Source organism: Ambystoma mexicanum, chromosome 8, assembly GCF_040938575.1.
Source record: "Ambystoma mexicanum isolate Mex_15411 chromosome 8, UKY_AmexF1_1, whole genome shotgun sequence".
Lineage (NCBI taxonomy): Eukaryota > Metazoa > Chordata > Amphibia > Caudata > Ambystomatidae > Ambystoma > Ambystoma mexicanum.
In genome coordinates this window covers 12,180,549-12,201,717 of record NC_090929.1, presented here as the reverse complement: position 1 = coordinate 12,201,717, position 21,169 = coordinate 12,180,549, and the positions used below count along the sequence as shown (strand labels likewise).

The following is a 21,169-nucleotide window of genomic DNA, read 5'->3' as shown; positions in this document are numbered from 1 at the left end:
TCATTAATATTACTCATTTTATTTATTACAGCCGATCAGAAACTATTTGCTTGCAAGGATAGTTCAATGGAGTATGTTCGGCTCTAAAATCAATGCGAAAAGTAACGAAATAAATCGAGGCCAACACACAATGATAAACGACAGTTAGTCTACATGCGTGAGGAATGATATGATATGGCATTTGTAACGCGCCTAAACTCAAGTGTTTCAAGGCGCGACGAGGCAGGTGGGGAACAAGGGCAGACAGACAACGATCCTACTAGGCCAGGTGTCTTTCTGATCGCGCATGGGGAAGGGGGGGGGGTAAAAATGCTGTACATGGTTAGTCGAATACAAGATAAATAATAGGGCCAGCTGGTGGCAGTGCAAGGTAAATGCCGGGAGAAGGGGCTGAAGGATACAGAGACAGTCCCATAGTGCAGGTAGGCAGTGCAGGGAAAAGTGGCTGGGCCAAGAACCGAGATCGGTGAGACCAGTAGAGCTGCATGCCCATGTGCCCACTACGAACACGTTTTCCTTGCTTTTCCTAGCTCTTCATTCATTCATTTATTCATGCATCCATTCATTAAATCTTCATTCCGGTATAAAAGCGTGTAAAGATTTACTCACATTATATTTGAAATTTCCATTGTGTCTCTTCGTAATGCAGTCTGTAAAATGGACCGTGCTCTTGACAACGATTTTTCGTATACTGAACTAAAATGAAACTTGGTCTAGTTTCTGAATTTTCTGCCTTATCGTCTCTTACGTTATTGCGCATCCCCTTCAAATGTAGTTCTTTCGGCATGGTCCCTGTCTCAAGGTCAAAAAACAATAGACCCTTATACTTCCAGTGCGACTTGTGGGCCTCTTCTGGGCGCGAGCTGAACATCAAAGCCGCTGTCCTTCGCATTCTTTATTTGCAACATCACGTAGTAAAGGCATCTGTGAGAACTTGAAGTTTAGAATCCCTCTATGTAGTGCGCCTCAATGTGCAAATGCGAACTGGCTTCTCTCCCAAATGCCACGGCCCGCTTGGCTCGTTCTAAGTCCCCCAATTTTGTCCCCGTTGTCTGCGAGCTTTGCAGCCCAAATGGAGACATTTAATTTTTGGCGGAAGGTTAGGGAAAGTATAAAGTACCACAGGAGTTGAGTTAAAAGTGAGATTTATTGTTTGTTTGTTTTATTATTTGCAATACGCAAGCCTCCCCTCCGTTAACAGTGCGCAACAGTGCGCAGCATTTACATTTACATGAGATGAGACATGAGAAAAATATATACATACACATATATGAGGTGAATAGAGAGAATTTAAAGATGACACCCAGCTTGTTCGCCACCCATGATGGTGAAGGTAGGGGTTAGGGTTACAGGTACACTGTACCATAACATTTATTTACAAAAAGACAATCGTATTGCAATTATTTAAACCAGGATTTGTACTTCACAACCAGCTGTGCTTCGGGTGGGCATGGTACAGTCGCAATGTTCGGTGGCAATGGATCACTGCTCTGCACAGAAACGTCCAAAATTCCATATCTGTGCTTCTCTAACACAGCAACAATAAGGCCTTTCACAAAGTCGAACTGCATTTCATCATAGACTGGTTTGATCACCCATTGTTTACTTCGTTTTGAAAACACCTTAGTGTAGCGAGGCATCCTTATTTTACCCCTAGTCCTAGATTGTTCACGTCCGACACTGCTGTTATGGGCCAAGACCGCTAGTAGAGTGCGATGTTTCATGCCCCGAAAGCTAAAATACAAGCGCTTTGGCCTGTACTTTAGGCACATATTGTGGAACACCTCCAAATCTCCTGTGTGACAGAATTCTGTCAGTCCTCTCAAATCTCTTGATAGAGTTTTGTCGAAAACAATCTTCTCAATGGCTTTATGTGTCGGTGAAGATGGAATCAACCACTTCTTCTTCCGTGCCTCCTCTGGGGACAAAGGGTCATGTTCACATTGGTGGAAATGTAGGTTTTCTGACCAGCGGTGAACGTTGGTACAGTGGTGCATCAGTGACCGCCATTTTTCAAGTTGTATTTCCACTGACCCTTCACAAGTTTTTGAGCTCCACCAAGGATGGTTGGTGATAGAACGGGACCACTGCAAAATACTTTCAAAACCTTTTTTTTTTCCTGCAGCTGAGATTTTCTTACTGATTGATTTAGCAAGATGCCATACGTCAAATTGATGATTAATATGTGGGAACTGCTCTCTCATTGTCTTGGCAATTGAAACGTGTCTGTCCGTGGCTATGAGGTCGATGTGCATTCCCCTTGATTGTAGATATTCCACTGATTTTATAAATCCTAGTTTCTCCATGGCCACTGACGATGTACATTGTGTTACCTGCACAACCACCAAACTCACAATTTTCTTACTGTCCATGTCCTGAAAGTGGTAGGTGCAGTACTTGGCAGAAAATCCAGGGCTGTCGCACTGTCCATCGCCAGCTAGCCTGAATCGTTTGCCTTCGAATGTGCTTGCTAGAGACAATTGTTCAATTTTCCAAGCATCACTAATGGCCGGCAACAGATAATCACGTTGGTATATGTAGTACAGCGATTTAGAAATTAAATGGAGTCCCACAAACTGAAAGAAAGCCTCTAATTTTTTTTAAACTGGAGCCACTAAAAAGTGATGCAGCTGCACACAGTAGATTGCCTGCTGGCATTTTCCCCAGCGCCGTTTGTGCAGACCATGAGAACCTATGATTTAATCTAAAGGCGGCATTTATTTTGACGTTACTGCCTTTTATTTGACGAGTCACATTAATCAATGGTTTCCCACATACCTTCCCTCTAACGAATGCACACATTTCAGCATACTTATAATTTCCATCAAACAACTGTCGAATACAATGTATTTGCTCTCTTTCATTAGACTGTCATCCTGCGTCAACGTTGTTTCGGCCTGTGACGTTGTGGAGATTTCAACACATTGGAAAGTAATATCGCTGATATCAACTTCTGATGCGTCTATGGATGCTGCGGCTGGTTCATTCTCTGTCATTTCGACATCTATTACTTCAACATTGATGGGAGAACACAACAATGTCGACAGGTTTTTGGGTGGCAAATTTTTGGCGGGTGTAGATTGTGTGAATTGATCTGCAACTACTACAGAGCTATTTTCAATACATTCAATATCATCTTCTTGTGGTGGTGCGGTCTCACTGTAGCAATGGTCCAATGCAACTTTGCTGTATTCTCCAAACACAGTTAATTCATGTTCTGGCTGTTGGACATGAGCATCTCGAGCCTGAACATGCCTCGCCTCAATTAATAGTCCCTCCATAGTGTACATGGTTTGGCAAGCAACATCTCTCATTCGCTTCACTGTCTGTGTATGTATAGTTCTGACACCCACGGGTAACTGGAGGAGAGATTGGAAAAGGGATGTTCAGTTTAAACACAAGATAAAGTGTAGTCCAATTGACTGGAAAAAAACATAAAATAGTCCCCTGCACAAACATTTTTTTAAAATTATGAACTGTTGGTAACTAACCTTTTTTTGTTTTTTTTCTTTGCAACTTTTTTGACTCGACCTTCAACATCTGCACGCTGTAGCTCCAATTCGTTTCCGCATGTCCTCCCTTCCTCTTGCGCTGCAACGACTATATTTTCTCTATCCGCATAGACAGCACGGAATGAGGCTCCATCGTCTCCCTGAAACATAGTACTTTCATTTCTATGTATCAAAATACTGTTAGCATAAAACACACGTGAGGACGAACACAGAGGTACATCTCAATAGCCAAACACGATTTAAACATTGTGTGCAACAATCAAACGACAGGTATTCGACCAGTGATGATCTATTTCGATGGAGCTGTCAGTATCCATACCTCTGGCTCTGCATGGACTGCCATGAATGGTTTTATTGGAGAGGAGGCATCAGCATCTCCCTGAAACACAGTACTTGCATTAGTATGGTTTTCAATATTGGAAACATGACACACACTTGGGGTCGACGGCACAGGTACATATAAAGAGATAACCACAAATGATGCATTGTCTAAAAGAATCAAGGAAAATCTAAATATGATCACATTTCATCGACTTATTTCTCCGATTTATTTACATCTGCATCATCTACATGGGATGTTGCGATTGTAGTGGAAGCTCCGTCGTCTCCCTGAAACACAGCACTTGCGTTAATAGGGAAGAAAGTATAGCAAATGGAATCACGTTATATGATCACGCATGATGGAGCTGTCATTATCCATACCTCGTGCTGCTGAAGAATATCTATGGATGTTGCAAATGTAGTGCGCACTTCCGAAAGCTGTTGCGCCGATTCGTATACGCATGGTCCCGCTTCTACTTCCCCTGAAATTACTTGAATGTCAGGCTCTGCATCAAGTGCAGGGGTTGACGCTCCATTAACTGCCTGAAACATAGTACTTGCATTAGTGAGGATTACAATAGTGAAAACATAACACACACCTGGGGTCGACAGCACAGGTACATATCAACGGCTAACCACGAATGAAACATTGTGTAGAACAATCAAACGACAAGAATTCCAGCTCGGATGATGACGCTCGATGCGATGGAGCTGTCAGTATCCATACCTCCTGCTGGTGAAGAACATCTAGAAATGTTGTAGATGTGGCGGACGCTTCAGCATCTCCCTGAAAGACAGTACTTGCATTAGTATGGATAACACGAATTATAACTGAAAACAAACACCAGTGGACAACAACTAAGGTGTATATCAATTGGAAAGCACTAACCAAACATTCGGTAAAATAATTACACGATAGAATAAAACTATTACTTGACATGCATAAAACAAGTATGTAGCGGATTAGCCTATTAAGATTACCTGATACGCGCTAGAAGTGGTTGATAACTGCGACCACGTCAAGGATGTAGAATGTTCTTGCTTCAGATTCAAGGGATAGTCAAGAAGTTGTAAGGGTAAATTAATGATTGATAATGAAATGCCAATATTAAAAATAGCCATGTAAGGCGACAGAATACTTGAAAAATGCTCAATACAGCACAGTTCCCTGTTCCCATATATATACATTGCGTTTGTGGGTTATGAAATCGAAAAATAATATATTGATAAATGTCATTATTCAAAAAACTATACACTCATATCAATATCGAAATTATTACAAGGGATAGAACACCTACAATATCAATTAATCCATTCGGCTACACACTACCGCAAGGCCTAAAGCTAAATCCGGACACTTGACTCACCGGTGGCGGAATGTGGACGAATAGAGTGGGAATAGCGTTTGAGCAATTTCTGTGTCGTTCGCCGTTTATTCTTCTTTGTTACCCAAGATGTTGTGTACATGTCCAAGGAAAAGTGCCGGCTGCAAATGCGGTATTGATCACCCCTCTTGTCCTGTAAGACTTGTTGGACTCTACTTTCCAGCTCATCCAGTGGATATCCGCAATGTCTGACCCATTCTCTTATTCGATCAACAGTTTTCGGGAATATATGCATTGTAGTGCCTTCAGATTTCGCATGGGTCTTCAAAGGGCAACCGCTAATCGAACAGGCAGGCATTGTTGATAAATCTGAAAAGTAAATATCGACATTATTATACAATCTTCAAGAATAAAGATTTGATACAAAAGTAAATGAATCATACAATGATCAATGCAAGGTTTGTTTTGGTCGCAGGAACTATACCAGTTCATTATGTGCGGCTTAGTATTTGCATAAGTTGCAGAAATGTATAAATGATGTGACTAAAATCTGAACATGTGACTCGTCCCTTGGATGTTCTGTCTTGCACGAGAAGGAAACATGCTTACAGTATAGACTGGACCCCCGAAGGGTGCAATTCGATGACAATAGACACAGATGAAAATAAATAGATCTATTGATATCATAGCAATGGAAACTCAAGTCAATAGCAATGAGACAAATGAACATAGCACTATTGTGTACTCTACTCGCAAATAGATAGAAATTTAAAAATCTGCGAAATATGACTAGGATACATGGCCTTACCTTGACCAACAAACAGTTGGATTCAGCAAGCAGAGAAGTATGTTGCAGGAGAATAGGTGGGTGGCCACAGGTAGCACACTGATGGGTTTGCTCTAAAAGGGTCACAGAAGTTCACAGATAGCACGACGACAAGCAGATTAGCGTAGATCTCAGTGGTTGCCAGGTAGCACGTTCAGGAGTTGACTTGCAAAGCACAAAGATGTTCTCATGAGACATATCAAGTGGTTTATAAAGTATTAGAAACAGGGGTGTATTTGTGAATGAATGACGTATGTATGTCGTGGTATTAGGGGGGCGGGCTGCTTCAAGGGGAGGCCTGGCTGGAGACACGGGGTCTGAGGAGGCCATGTGAGCAATGGCCCCTTGGCATGGGATACCTTTTGAAGGGTACATGCAGTTTGGCACCTTGGCCTTTTGCGCCCCCGGGTGCGAACCGCTTGTGATAGAGGGGGTGGGATGGATGGGCCTGCGGCGTGCAGATAAGGCACAGGAAGACTGCTGAATGGAGACACACTTATGTGGATTGCAGGGGGGCGGCTTGCTTCAAGGGGAGACCTGGCTGGAGACACGGGGTCTGAGGAGGCCATGTGACCGGTGGCCCCTTGGCGTGGGATACCTTTTGAAGTGTACATGCAGTTTGGCACCTTGGCTTTTCACGCCCCTGACAGCCCCCCATGCCAGCGCTCATCCACTGGCGCGAACCACCTTTGATAGTATATCGTTGCTTATCAATAACAAATGCCACAGACCAGAGATTCTTGTGAGCACAGACCCACACTTCAACCGGTGCATTATATTGGTCAAGACCTTAAGGCCTGTATAATCCAATGGTAATTGTTAGTATAGATATATGTGTGACTTTTATAGAGACATAACCTACTGAAAGACTTTGAACAAGTGTTATTTAGTGCATGCATTATCGAGAATATGTTATGTTAGCTTAGATAGATAGTGACCACCCTGCTTCACAGCGACCATACCTTCACCCATTCGGAGCACAGATGTCTGACGTCCATCCTTGAATGGAGACACACTTGATTCATTTAAAAAATCAAAACAACCGTTGTTAAAATATATGTGGTGTTTTATTTTGTAACTTATTTTCATGACACAAAAATACAAGACTTTAAAGATTATACAGGTCAGGTTGCAGCACAGCGAGAGAAAATCCCCTGTACTGACCGCTGTCACTCGGGAACGTTTCTCTAATGGCACGAACGGCACAGGCGGGTATCACTCTTCGAACGCGGTGTGCAAGCCTCCCGTGGAGCCACCATGTAAAGGAACGCTAGGCCACCAGCCTGTACCACCTGTGAAAAGGAATGAAACAAACTGTTTTTAAATTACCAAGATAAGTTTAATAAACGTTTGTTGTCAATGACAATTCTTGTAACTAATGGCATTCTGCACGGACAAATGCTATCTAGACAATGCACACTATTGAACGACTTTCATGCGTTACTATGATATGAATATATAATTTTGGATATAGTAGAAGAACATGAAATAGGAGTGGCATGACAAGCAGAGTATACTTACTCGTTACTCGGATTACGAGGACGAACAGTTGCGCGAAGTTCGTGCATAAGCACCATCATTATTCCCAACACGGCCCATGTGAGGCAGGCTGCCCTGAAGTCTGGCAGCTCGGTGATGCATTGCGGTCGTGGCTCGCCTTCCGAAATGTAGGCCAGGCATCCCGAGTTTTCTCGGCAGCAGCAGTTCTCCTCCTCGGTTGGCATTAGCTCGCAGCGATTGCATGTGCACCAGGTGGAGACGCCGTCCATGCGACTAGGCCCAGGCTCTTCATCTGTTGATTCGTCCTGCCAACTGCCGTCCAAATCCCCATCGTTTTCGCGTGCTTCCCTTTCCAGTAGTTCCTCCTCGGTATACTCGGGCTCGTACATGTAGGGCATTATTGTAGCCATTGTGTGGTAAACAAAGTAAAATAATTTACCGAGATGGTACAGGTGTTCACACGGGCTACAAGCGGCAAAGGTAGCTGACCAGAGCACAGAAACGAGTCACAAAATACTCTAAGTAACACAGAGAGAAGAATGGAATCGAAAATCTGCTGCTGTGTGTTGTGAAACGGTCTGTTTATACTTATTGAGGAAAGAGGCGTCCTGCCATTTCCATGGCGACACGTCATTAGCTGAAGCGCAGCGAATGTTGACACAAGACGTGCTTTGGTGTTGGGAAATGGGCGGTATGAGTCTGCTGATGACAGGCTCAGGGGCGGGGGAATTGATTTAGTGCCGCAGAAGCAGGTCAGCCAGGGCAATGCGGCAAGTGATAGGATTATCACAAAATGGCGGCTCCCTGGTGCCTGTTTTCGCGTGCGTTTAATGGACGAAAACTCGGGTAAGGTCCATAGGAAAGTTTTCTAAAATCGAGCCACTTAGGCTTAAAAAAACATGGCCGACCCGTAGGGACAATAACAATTTTTACTAGACCATGCCTTTAACTCCTTCTTCCTTTTTCTCATCTCAGTACTTGAGGCTTTGTGGGAGTTGGAGTCCATAGGATTTCTGGGACTTCTATATTGATATTGTTTAGGATTTTTGTTGAGAACAAAAACATCAGCGACAGGAGATGTTAGGTGTGTGACATGTGTATAGGAGGTATGATTGGTATTCTGCCTAGAATGACGGTATCCCATGAGAAGTTTACATGTCATAGGGATTTCTTCACATGGAGGGATATTGTGTCTCTCCTAATGGAGTTATCACCTGCTGCCGGTAGTCATCCCTCCCACAAGATCCTCCCTCATATCACCACCCACAGGGTCAAGATCAGGTAGTGGCTGCCACCCCCTGGCCATGTGACCAAGGTCATCACCGGGAATTCAGAGATGACTCCACAGGATTCATCACAGCTGTCACACTAGCCTCCATGGCTGGCAGAGGTTATAATCACTCCGTAGTCACACTAGCCTCGATGGCTGGCAGAGGTTATAATCACTCACTAGCCACACTAGCCTTGATGGCTGGCAGAGGTTATAATCACTCACTAGTCACACTAGCCTTGCTGGCTGGCAGAGGTTATAATCACTCACTAGTCACACTAGCCTTGTTGGCTGGCATAGGTATAATCACTCACTAGTCACACTAGCCTGGCTGGCTGGCAGAGGTTATAATCACTCACTAGTCACACTAGCCTTGTTGGCTGGCAGAGGTTATAATCACTCACTAGTCACACTAGCCTGGATGGCAGAGGTTATAATCACTCACTAGTCACATTAGCCTGGCTGGCTGGCAGAGGTTATAATCACTCACTAGTCACACTAGCCTGGCTGATTGGCAGAGGTTATAATCACTCACTAGTCGCACTAGCCTGGCTGGCTGGCAGGGGTTATAATCACTCACTAGTCGCACTAGTCTGGCTGGCTGGCAGAGGTTATAATCACTCAATAGTCGCACTAGCCTGGCTGGCTGGCAGAGGTTATAATCAAACACTAGTCGCACTAACCTGGCTGGCTGGCAGAGGTTATAATCACTCACTAGTCACACTAGCCTGGCTGGCTGGCAGAGGTTATAATCACTCACAAGTCACACTAGCCTGGCTCGCTGGCAGAAGTTATAATCACTCACTAGTCACACTAGCCTGGCTGGCTGGCAGATGTTATACTCACTCACTAGTCACACTAGCCTTGCTGGCTGGCAGAGGTTATAATCACTCACTAGTCACACTAGCCTGGCCGGCTGGCAGAGGTTATAATCACTCACTAGTCACACTAGCCTTGTTGGCTGGCATAGGTATAATCACTCACTAGTCACACTAGCCTGGCTGGCTGGCAGAGGTTATAATCACTCACTAGTCACACTAGCCTTGTTGGCTGGCAGAGGTTATAATCACTCACTAGTCACACTAGCCTGGCTGGCAGAGGTTATAATCACTCACTGGTCACACTAGCCTGGCTGGCTGTCACTCACTAGTCACACTAGCCTGGCTGGCTGGCAGAGGTTATAATCACTCAATAGTCGCACTAGCCTGGCTGGCTGGCAGAGGTTATAATCACTCACTAGTCGCACTAGCCTGGCTGGCTGGCAGAGGTTATAATCGCTCACTAGTCACACTAGCCTGGCTGGCTGGCAGAGGTTATAATCACTCACTAGTCACACTAGCCTGGCTGGCTGGCAGAGGTTATAATCACTCACTAGTCACACTAGCCTGGCTGGCTGGCAGATGTTATACTCACTCACTAGTCACACTAGCCTTGCTGGCTGGCAGAGGTTATAATCACTCACTAGCCACACTAGCCTGGCCGGCTTGCAGAGGTTATAATCACTCACTAGTCACACTAGCCTTGTTGGCTGGCATAGGTATAATCACTCACTAGTCACACTAGCCTGGCCGGCTGGCAGAGGTTATAATCACTCACTAGTCACACTAGCCTTGTTGGCTGGCAGAGGTTATAATCACTCCCTAGTCACACTAGCCTGGATGGCAGAGGTTATAATCACTCACTAGTCACACTAGCCTGGCTGGCTGGCAGAGGTTATAATCACTCACTAGTCACACTAGCCTGGCTGGTTGGCAGAGGTTATAATCACTCACTAGTCACACTAGCCTGGCTGGCTGGCAGAGGTTATAATCACTCATTAGTCACACTAGCCTGGCTGGCTGGCAGATGTTATACTCACTCACTAGTCACACTAGCCTTGTTGGCTGGCAGAGGTTATAATCACTCACTAGTCACACTAGCCTAGCTGGCTGGCAGAGGTTATAATCACTCACTAGTCACACTAGCCTGGCTAGCTGGCAGAGGTTATAATCACTCACTAGTCACACTAGCCGTTTTGGCTGGCAGAGGTTATAATCACTCACTAGTCACACTAGCCTTGTTGGCTGGCAGAGGTTATAATCACTCACTAGTCACACTAGCCTGGCTGGCTGAGGTTATAATCACTCACTAGTCACACTAGCCTAGCTGGTTGAGGTTATAATCACTCACTAGTCACACTAGCCTAGCTGGCTGGCAGAGGTTATAATCACTCACTGGTCACACTAGCCTGGCTGGCTGGCAGAGGTTATAAACACTCACTAGTCACACTAGCCTGGCTGGCTGGCAAAGGTTATAATCACTCACTAGTCACCCTAGCCTGGCTGGCTGGCAGAGGTTATAATCACTCACTAATCACACTGGCCTGGCTGGCTGGCAGAGGTTATAGTCACTCACTAGTCACACTAGCCTGGCTGGCAGAGGTTATAATCACTCACTAGTCACACTAGCCTGGCTGGCTGGCAGATGTTATAATCACTCACTAGTCACACTAGCCTTGTTGGTTGGCAGAGGTTATAATCACGCACTAGTCACACTAGCCTTGTTGGCTGGCAGAGGTTATAATCACTCAGTAGTCACACTAGCCTTATAGAGGTTATGTTCGCTCAGTAATCACACTAGCCTTGGTTGGTTGGTAGAGGTTATCATTGCTCAGTAGTCACACTAGCCTTGTTGGCTGGCAGAGGTTATAATCACTCTGTAGTCACACTAGCCTTGTTGGCTGGCAGAGGTTATAATCACTCACTAGTCACACTAGCCTTGTTGGCTGGCAGGGGTAGTCACACTAGCCTTGTTAGCTGTCAGAGGCAATAATCAATCTGTAGTCACACTAGCCTTGTTGGCTGGCAGAGGTTATAATCACTCACTGGTCACACTAGCCTTGTTGGCTGGCAGAGGTTATAATCACTCACTAGTCACACTAGCCTTGTTGGCTGGCAGAGGTTATAATCACTCAGTAGTCACACTAGCCTTATAGAGGTTATGTTCGCTCAGTAATCACACTAGCCTTGGTTGGTTGGTAGAGGCTATCATTGCTCAGTAGTCACACTAGCCTTGTTGGCTGGCAGAGGTTATAATCACTCTGTAGTCACACTAGCCTTGTTTGCTGGCAGAGGTTATAATCACTCAGTAGTCACACTAGCCTTGATGGCTGGCAGAGGTTATAATCACTCACTAGTCACACTAGCCTTGTTGGCTGGCAGAGGTAATAATCAGTCTGTAGTTACACTAGCCTTGTTGGCTAGCAGAGGTTATAATCACTCAGTAGTCACATTAGCCTCGATGGCTGGCAGAGGTTATAATCACTCAGTAGTCACATTAGCCTCGATGGCTGGCAGAGGTTATAATCACTCAGTAGTCACATCACCTTCGATGGCTGGCAGAGGTTATAATCGCTCAGTAGTCACACTAGCCTTGATGGCTTGCAGAGGTTATAATCACTCACTAGTCACACTAGCCTTGTTGGCTGGTAGAGGTTATAATCACTCACTAGTCACACTAGCCTGGCTGGCTGGCAGAGGTTATAATCACTCACTAGTCACACTTGCCTGGCTGGCTGGCAGAGGTTATAATCACTCACTAGTCACACTAGCCTTGTTGGCTGGCAGAGGTTATAATCACTCACTAGTCACAGTAGCCTTGTTGGCTGGCAGAGTTTATACTCACTCACTAGTCACACTAGCCTGGCTGGCTGGCAGAGGTTACAATCACTCACTAGTCACACTAGCCTGGCTGGCTGGCAGAGGTTATAATCACTCACTAGTCACACTAGCCTGGCTGGCTGCTGGCAGAGGTTATAATCACTCACTAGTCACACTAGCCTGGCTGGCTGGCAGAGGTTATAATCACTCACTAGTCACACTGGCCTGGCTGGCTGGCAGGGGTTATAATCACTCACTAGTCACACTGGCCTGGCTGGCAGAGGTTATAATCACTCACTAATCACACTAGCCTGGCTGGCTGGCAGATGTTATAATCACTCACTAGTCACACTAGCCTTGTTGGCTGGCAGAGGTTATAATCACTCACTAGTCACACTAGCCTTGTTGGCTGGCAGAGGTTATAATCACTCAGTAGTCACACTAGCCTTATAGAGGTTATGTTCGCTCAGTAATCACACTAGCCTTGGTTGGTTGGTAGAGGTTATCATTGCTCAGTAGTCACACTAGCCTTGTTGGCTGGCAGAGGTTATAATCACTCTGTAGTCACACTAGCCTTGTTGGCTGGCAGAGGTTATAATCACTCAGTAGTCACACTAGCCTTGATGGCTGGCAGAGGTTATAATCACTCAGTAGTCACACTAGCCTTGTTGGCTGGCAGAGGTAGTCACACTAGCCTTGTTGGCTGGCAGAGGTTATAATCACTCAGTAGTCACACTAGCCTTATAGAGGTTATGTTCGCTCAGTAATCACACTAGCCTTGGTTGGTAGAGGTTATCATTGCTCAGTAGTCACACTAGCCTTGTTGGCTGGCAGAGGTTATAATCACTCTGTAGTCACACTAGCCTTGTTGGCTGGCAGAGGTTATAATCACTCAGTAGTCACACTGGCCTTGATGGCTGGCAGAGGTTGTAATCACTCACTAGTCACACTAGCCTGGCTGGCTGGCAGAGGTTATAATCACTCACTAGTCACACTGGCCTGGCTGGCTGGCAGGGGTTATAATCACTCACTAGTCACACTGGCCTGGCAGGCAGAGGTTATAATCACTCACTAATCACACTAGCCTGGCTGGCTGGCAGATGTTATAATCACTCACTAGTCACACTAGCCTTGTTGGCTGGCAGAGGTTATAATCACTCACTAGTCACACTAGCCTTGTTGGCTGGCAGAGGTTATAATCACTCAGTAGTCACACTAGCCTTATAGAGGTTATGTTCGCTCAGTAATCACACTAGCCTTGGTTGGTTGGTAGAGGTTATCATTGCTCAGTAGTCACACTAGCCCTGTTGGCTGGCAGAGGTTATAATCACTCTGTAGTCACACTAGCCTTGTTGGCTGGCAGAGGTTATAATCACTCAGTAGTCACACTAGCCTTGATGGCTGGCAGAGGTTATAATCACTCAGTAGTCACACTAGCCTTGTTGGCTGGCAGAGGTAGTCACACTAGCCTTGTTGGCTGGCAGAGGTTATAATCACTCAGTAGTCACACTAGCCTTATAGAGGTTATGTTCGCTCAGTAATCACACTAGCCTTGGTTGGTAGAGGTTATCATTGCTCAGTAGTCACACTAGCCTTGTTGGCTGGCAGAGGTTATAATCACTCTGTAGTCACACTAGCCTTGTTGGCTGGCAGAGGTTATAATCACTCAGTAGTCACACTGGCCTTGATGGCTGGCAGAGGTTATAATCACTCACTAGTCACACTAGCCTGGCTGGCTGGCAGAGGTTATAATCACTCAGTAGTCACACTGGCCTTGATGGCTGGCAGAGGTTATAATCACTCAGTAGTCACACTGGCCTTGATGGCTGGCAGAGGTTATAATCACTCACTAGTCACACTAGCCTTGTTGGCTGGCAGAGGTAGTCACATTAGCCTCGATGGCTGGCAGAGGTTATAATCACTCAGTAGTCACATTAGACTTGTTGGCTGGCAGAGGTTATAATCACTCAGTAGTCACATTAGACTTGTTGGCTGGAAGAGGTTATAATCACTCAGTAGTCACACTAGCCTTGTTGGCTGGCAGAGGTAATAATCAGTCTGTAGTTACACTAGCCTTGTTGGCTAGCAGAGGTTATAATCACTCAGTAGTCACATTAGCCTCGATGGCTGGCAGAGGTTATAATCACTCAGTAGTCACATTAGCCTCGATGGCTGGCAGAGGTTATAATCACTCAGTAGTCACATTAGCTTTGATGGCTGGCAGAGGTTATAATCACTCAGTAGTCACACTAGCCTTGATGGCTTGCAGAGGTTATAATCACTCACTAGTCACACTAGACTTGTTGGCTGGAACACATTATGATCTCTCAGTAGTCACACTAGCCTTATAGATGTTCTGTTCGCTCAGTAGTCACACTAGCCTTGTTGGCTGGCAAAGATTATGAATGCTCAGTAATCACAGTAGCCGTGTTGGCTGGTAGAGATTATGAACGCTCAGTAGTCACACCCACCTTGTTGGCTGGTCGAGGTTATAACCATTCACTAGTCACACTAGCCTTGATGGCTGGCAGAGGTTATAATCACTCACTAGTCACACTAGCCTTGATGGCTGGCTGAGGTTATAATCACTCACTAGTCACACTAGCCTTGATAGCTGGCAGAGGTTATAATCACTCACTAGCCTTGATGGCTGGCTTAGGTTATAATCGCTCACTAGTCACACTAGCCTTGATGGCTGGCAGAGGTTATAATCACTCACTAGTCACACTAGCCTGGCTGGCTGGCAGGTTATAATCACTCACTAGTCACACTGGCAGAGATTATGAATGCTCTGTAGTCACACTAGCCCTGTAAGCTGGTAGAGTTCTTGATAGAAGGCAGGCATGTACCATTGTCCACTGGTAGAATGCACTGCACTTTGTGCATGGCTATGTATGGGCAATGATTTGGAGACAATTTTTTTTAACTCTTGTTAAGTGTTATCATTTTTTTCACTTTGCAGGGATAAATGCCAAGGAGCGTCTAGAGTAGAGGATGATGCTGGGCAGGAAGGAGCCGGCGCATGCTCAGACGTTGCACGATGTATGACAGATGAGGCGATCTACATGGAGATGTTGCGTAGTCACAAGAGGGTGAGTGAAGATCTCTACTGGGACACTAACGGGAAAGGTGCACCAATATTACAGAGACCGAAAATGAACTTTGCCCTTCCCCTTCCCCTTCCCCTTCACTTTCACTTTCACAGGGAGGTTTACCATAAAAAGTACCCTGCTAGTCTCCCTTACTTGGGAGACTGAGGGCGTCACAATGGAATGGCTCCCTCAGACTGACCCCTAGGACGTTCCACAGCCCTGTGATGTTTGGGTGTGAAGTGGACTTTCTTCGGTGGAAGAACAGGGTGTCCCCAAAGTTAGGCCAACACTCTGTCAATGGGTAGCAGGGCCGAGCATTCAGGCTATACCTTAGGAGTGGGGTGGGCCAGTGTGATGCTGGAAATGCATCGGAGGGACATGGCCTCCGTATCCTTTTCCTTTACTGCTTTTTATCGTGTGTTCTGTTGTGTTTTCCGTGCAAGAGTTCATGTGGGACTCCTGGTGGTGCAGCTCTCTCTTTTGGTTTTGGTGAACGGACCCAGGGGATACCCTTATGGCACCCATGGGTGAGGGTACAACCCTGTGCCCCTGGTGTATGTTTTTGGGCACCTGTGTGTGGCCCACAAAGCAGGGTACGGGCTGGTGGCAGCTCTGTGCTGAAATGACTGGTGCCCTGAGCATCCTTCATTTTGGGATGCCCAGGCACTGTCATTGGAATCGGTAGATTCCTGATGGAGACAAAATGGCCCCCGTGGCCTCTTGCCTTCCATCACCTGTTACCTTGATCTTCTCGAAGTCCCGGGAAACCCTGACTCTGTCCCTTCCCCCTGTCTGGCTGTTGGGTGGAAGTTCCATACATGGTAGTGTTGGGAAGTGCCCACCAGACTGGCTGGAGCCTTCCCAACGACCGTATGTTGTGGTTACACCTGTGGGTAGGACCTGGGTGAATGGAGTGTGTGACGAATATGCACTTCTTGTTGTGGATGTCTGGTATCTAGTGTTTGACAAAATGACTGAGACAGCCCTGCCCGAAACTGGTATGAATGCAGTGTGTAGTGTTGAATGGCAGAGTGCTTGTCCGAATCCACATTCTGTGATATGAGTGTCTGGATGGAAAAGAATGGCCTGAATGCACTGTGCGCCTGATTGGCTGACAGACTGCTGAATGCCCTTCGAAGTAATTGGATGCTCGAGTGTGACCCAGCGGAATGAATGGGAGATCAACAGTATATCTCGGGACCTCTCACTGCTAGGAATAGTGTTCAGAAGTGTTCAGAGCTGAAGTCCAAACTACGAAGAGTAACTGGAGTGAAACTGATACTTGATCTTGAAGCCCTCCTGGAAGAGAAGAATTGCTGTTGCTCTCCATCAATCTGAAAGCTGCTGTGTCTCCAAGGACTGACCCATAGAGGACCTGGTAAGGCGCCCTCTTCCCGACCTATGAGGGACCATCGTGCACCAGCTGATCTTTGCCAAAGCTCCCTGGTAGACATACCTTCGACAGGCTGCCGACCCAAGACGGGACTGCCACAGAATCCCAAGGAGAAGCGCCTGGACTGCTGTCCGCCACTGTTGACGACCGCCGTCGCCGACCAGAGCCGCCGTGCTCCTGTTTGCCTAAGAACTCTTGATTCAAGGACGCTCTGGTCCGCATCATCGCCACTGTATCTCGCTGGAGAAGGCCAGACCGTCGACGCGCTGAGGATCATCCACCGGTGGGTTTCCCGCCACCCAAAGACCACAGAGACGCTGATGACTGGACGCCCTTGCTGGGCCACAGTTCTTCAAACTCTTTGCAGTCCAGAACTATCGACATCAAGGTGCCCCGCACGCCTCTTCATTGCAGGACATTTACGCTTCTCCGTCAATGAGCACCGCTAGGAACGAAGCTGCCACTTCACCGTCATAGCTCACCCTGTTCTCAGTCGACGTTTGACGACCTGTGACTCCTTCCTTAAAGGGAGGACACTCAAGAAGGGCTGTCTATTCCCCGACGAGGAAGGCTACAACGCCAAGGTACCTTGGGGTTACAGAACTATTGGAAAGTCTTTGGTGAACAATATATGGACTGGGCTTGTGATATCTCTTTATTCTACAGGTTGCTCAGGTGGGGGGGATCTCCACACAGAACTGTGTCTCGGTAGGGGCCAGTATTCTGCCAATTGCTCTAACCAACTGCTTTCCTCTTACCTCTATTGTTGGTTTCCTTTACAACTTGATTTGTGTGCCATTTAACCGTACACATTGATGCACTTTAAAGAGATCCAATAGTAACTGTGGTACCACGTAGAATTGTATATTTGCCATTATATATAACCGAGTACAAAGTTCGTTATCGTGATGTTGTATATAACCTTTAATATTAATTATATTAAGACTGTGTTTTAACCGATACAGTGTGCGGACATTCCTTTGTGGGTGCTTGGGGACTACACTGTACTTAAGAACCAGCTTGCATCACCTCCTGAGAAGCTAGGCCTTGATTGCTCGACCACGTACCAATATTGAGAATCTCGGCAGGGGTCCTCTGTGCCTCCCTTCTACCAAACAGAGAGTGGAAGTACAGACCCCCCCCCCCCCCCCTCCGGCGTCTTCACAGCCAGTACTAAAGTACAACATGTTACACAACTAAATACATGGCACAATATACTGTAAAAATGTATACACTGATTTATTTAGTATTGTGCTAGGATAATAGCGGCACAACAGTAAAACATATTGGCCTTATAGTCCACACTGCACAGAAAACAGGGCGGACAAAAACAAAATGGCCAGGAGCAGGGCTTAGAAAATAGATTAGAGCTCCCATTCCTACCATATGTGTGCATTGGGCTACTAATGTGGTAAAGGTGTCTACCACAGGTGCAGCCAAAGCCCAATCACAGCTGCCACCAGCCTACACACAACACACTTTCAGGGGACGGCCATCCTGCAACCAAAATCCCCCTGGCATAATAGCCATACATGCAAGGAGAGCAGGCCAGAAAGAATACTTTCAAAAGCACACAATCCAGCAGAAAGGTTAGGGGACCCACCAAGGTCGGAAGAATGGACCCCAAATATGAAATCATGCCACAACACGACCGATTCCATCTCGTTTTCATGGTCAGTTGACTTGGTGACTGAGCTTCCAGGTGGAGCAGTGTTTGATGCAGATTAAAACTGAGCCAACTCAGAAGCCTGCAGTGTCTGTCTAATCTCCAGCTAATGGGAGACATGGCACCTTGGCTGATCTACAACACTGTGCCATACTGGCAGTTCAACAGATCCTCCCCACGAACACCCCCCAAAACTCTAAATCAAGTCCTCAGAGAAAGGGTGTCTTCACCAACAGAACCTGAGGTACCCAAGTCTACCCTCCACCATAGATGTATATTTCTCCTACTGGAGATTTCACCAAATCCATTTCACCGAAAAAACAGATCTTTTTTTCTGTTTTTTTTTTAATGCAGGGGGATCCTCCCCGGAGCTCCCCCTCACTCCTCCCTACCCTAATTTATACCTTTACCCCACCTATTATGCATTATACATATACCATTTCCCCTACCTTTTTCAGTGAAATATATTTGGTGAAATCACATTAGGGGGAATGGTTTTCGAAGAAATCTACGGTAACGGTAGATTAACACCATCGCTTTTGATTGTTTTATGTTTGAGAGCAGAGCATTGACAGGTCAATCGTTGTGGGGCTTTCGATCAACACGTCTCTGACATAGTCCTCTTGAAGTGCAATGTATTTTGTTGATAGTCTTTTTACCCTGATGCAAGTTGGTATTGAAATAATTCCCAATTTGGGTGTTCTGCTTCATTTCATGGATCCGCCTCCTGCACAGGTATAGACTTGCATCTTTCCACAGATCTTTGGATATGAATGCTGGGCTCGCCAATGTGCAGTCTCCACCTTCCTGTGTCTTGCACTGTATCAAGTCCCTGAACAAGGTGTTTTTTGTGAGAGCAGAAGGCTGTCCCAAATTCATAGCAACTCTCCGCCTTGCAACAACAGAAGCGGGTGTGAGAAACCGCATATTCACACGATTGCTATTAAACCATCCCAACAACCAGTGGCAGGTTCTCTTTATTTTTTAATTTCTAAATCTCACTAAACCCGGAGGCGTCAAGGTGCTGATACAGTACCAGTTACACAAACAAAAAAAGAATTCAGGGCATAGTCCAAGCATAATACCATGTGCAGTTATGAAAATATCCACGTTTTTAGAGATCGCTTAAAAACCCAGTGCAGTTGCTTTTCTCTCTTGGGAGCGAGTTCCACTGCTTTGCTGCAAAGGTCGGAAAGCTAGTGACGCCAGCTTTGGCTCGTTTGTATCTCAGTTGCATCAGTTTGTTGGTGTAGGCTGCTCTGCGGCATCCGTTAGAATGATCTCTGATGGTGTTCTCGGTCATGTAGTGGGAGCAGAGTTGGAGAGACATCTGTATATGTTGGATAATGTCTTGAAGATAATTTGCTCTTGGATCAGAAGCCAATGTACATTTTTTCTAGCAGCCGAGATGTGCTCCTGTCTTGGGATATTGAGAGCTGCTCAGATAGCGTTCGTTTGGATGACCTGTAGCTTTTCAATGCTGCGGCAATAATCACGCCTTGATCCTGAGAGAGGAAGGATCTAGCGGCATTCATCAATTTAGTCGTGTGTGCAGAGGAAGAGGCAACAGCATTCACTTGCTGCGTGAGTGAGAGGGTAGCGTCTAGGTAAACGTGCCTTCACTGATGACGAGACCGGTATTCGGATGCTATGTTGAAGGGTGTATATTAGTCATTAAGATTCTTGATTACCGCCGGCGGCCCTACCAAGAGGAGCTCTGACTTTTCATCACTCAGACAGAGGCGGTGAGTGCCCATCCAGGCCTGGATCATAGCATAAACTTTGTTTAGTGTGAAGGTGTCCTCCAGGTAGTTGCCAGACTGGAAGAGGAGGATTGGAGTATCATCGGCATAGTTGGTGTAGGATATGCTAATGGACGCAAGTATATATCAAAGAGGGGTCTAGTAAATATGTTGTTTGGGGGGGCACAAGATCCTTAGGGGATTCTACAAAGGATAGGGGCAGGCGGGGCACTGTTCTCAGCAAACACTCATGTATGGGCCCTCGAGGGAGTATGCCGAACCCACGTGGGAGCTTCGGGTGAAGTGTGCTGCTACAGTAAGGTGTTGGCAGAGAATCTGATGATCAACCAAGTCGAAGGCAGCTGAGAGATCAAGGAGGAGGAGGAGGAGGAGGAGGGCAGGTTTCCCCTCATCTCTGATCTCGTCAAGCTGGTTCTTAAGGTCGAGCACGGTGGATTCTTTGCCATGGTCAGGCCGGAGGCCAGATTGTTGTGCGCCCAAGATCTAGTGGGGTTCCAGGAATGGTTGAATTTGGATGTATGCTGCTCTGTCCAATATCTCTAATAGGAAAGGGATGGTGGTGATGGGCCGGTAGTAGTTAGGGATCGCAGGGCCAAGAAAGAGTTTTTTGATCAGAAGGAGTATCCAGGCTTCTTTTAGGTGATGAACGCGATTGGTTCTTCTGTGGGGTCCTTAATGATGGATGCAGGGCAGATATAGCCTTTGCTTTGTACCTATAGGGTTTCAGGCTCTTAAGAATGAAGGCAATTTCCAACTCGGAGACAGAGCTGAAGTGAAACATAGGGCATTGGTTGGCGGTGTCGGGTGCAGTCACGGGGGATCCCACGAATGCGTATATTATTCCGCCGGGATCTATTTCCAGC

General features: G+C 46.2%; 1 protein-coding gene across 1 annotated transcript in view; it reads left to right on the top strand.

Moving 5' to 3' along the window:
• The window catches only part of TTC16 (tetratricopeptide repeat domain 16), a 547,992-nt gene that overhangs the window by 491,194 nt on the left and 35,629 nt on the right, over positions 1-21,169 (top strand). Inside the window, exon 13 of the mRNA XM_069609131.1 lies at positions 15,355-15,484. Within this exon, the coding sequence (XP_069465232.1) occupies positions 15,355-15,484 (130 nt within the window). The remainder of the gene's footprint in view (positions 1-15,354; positions 15,485-21,169) is intronic.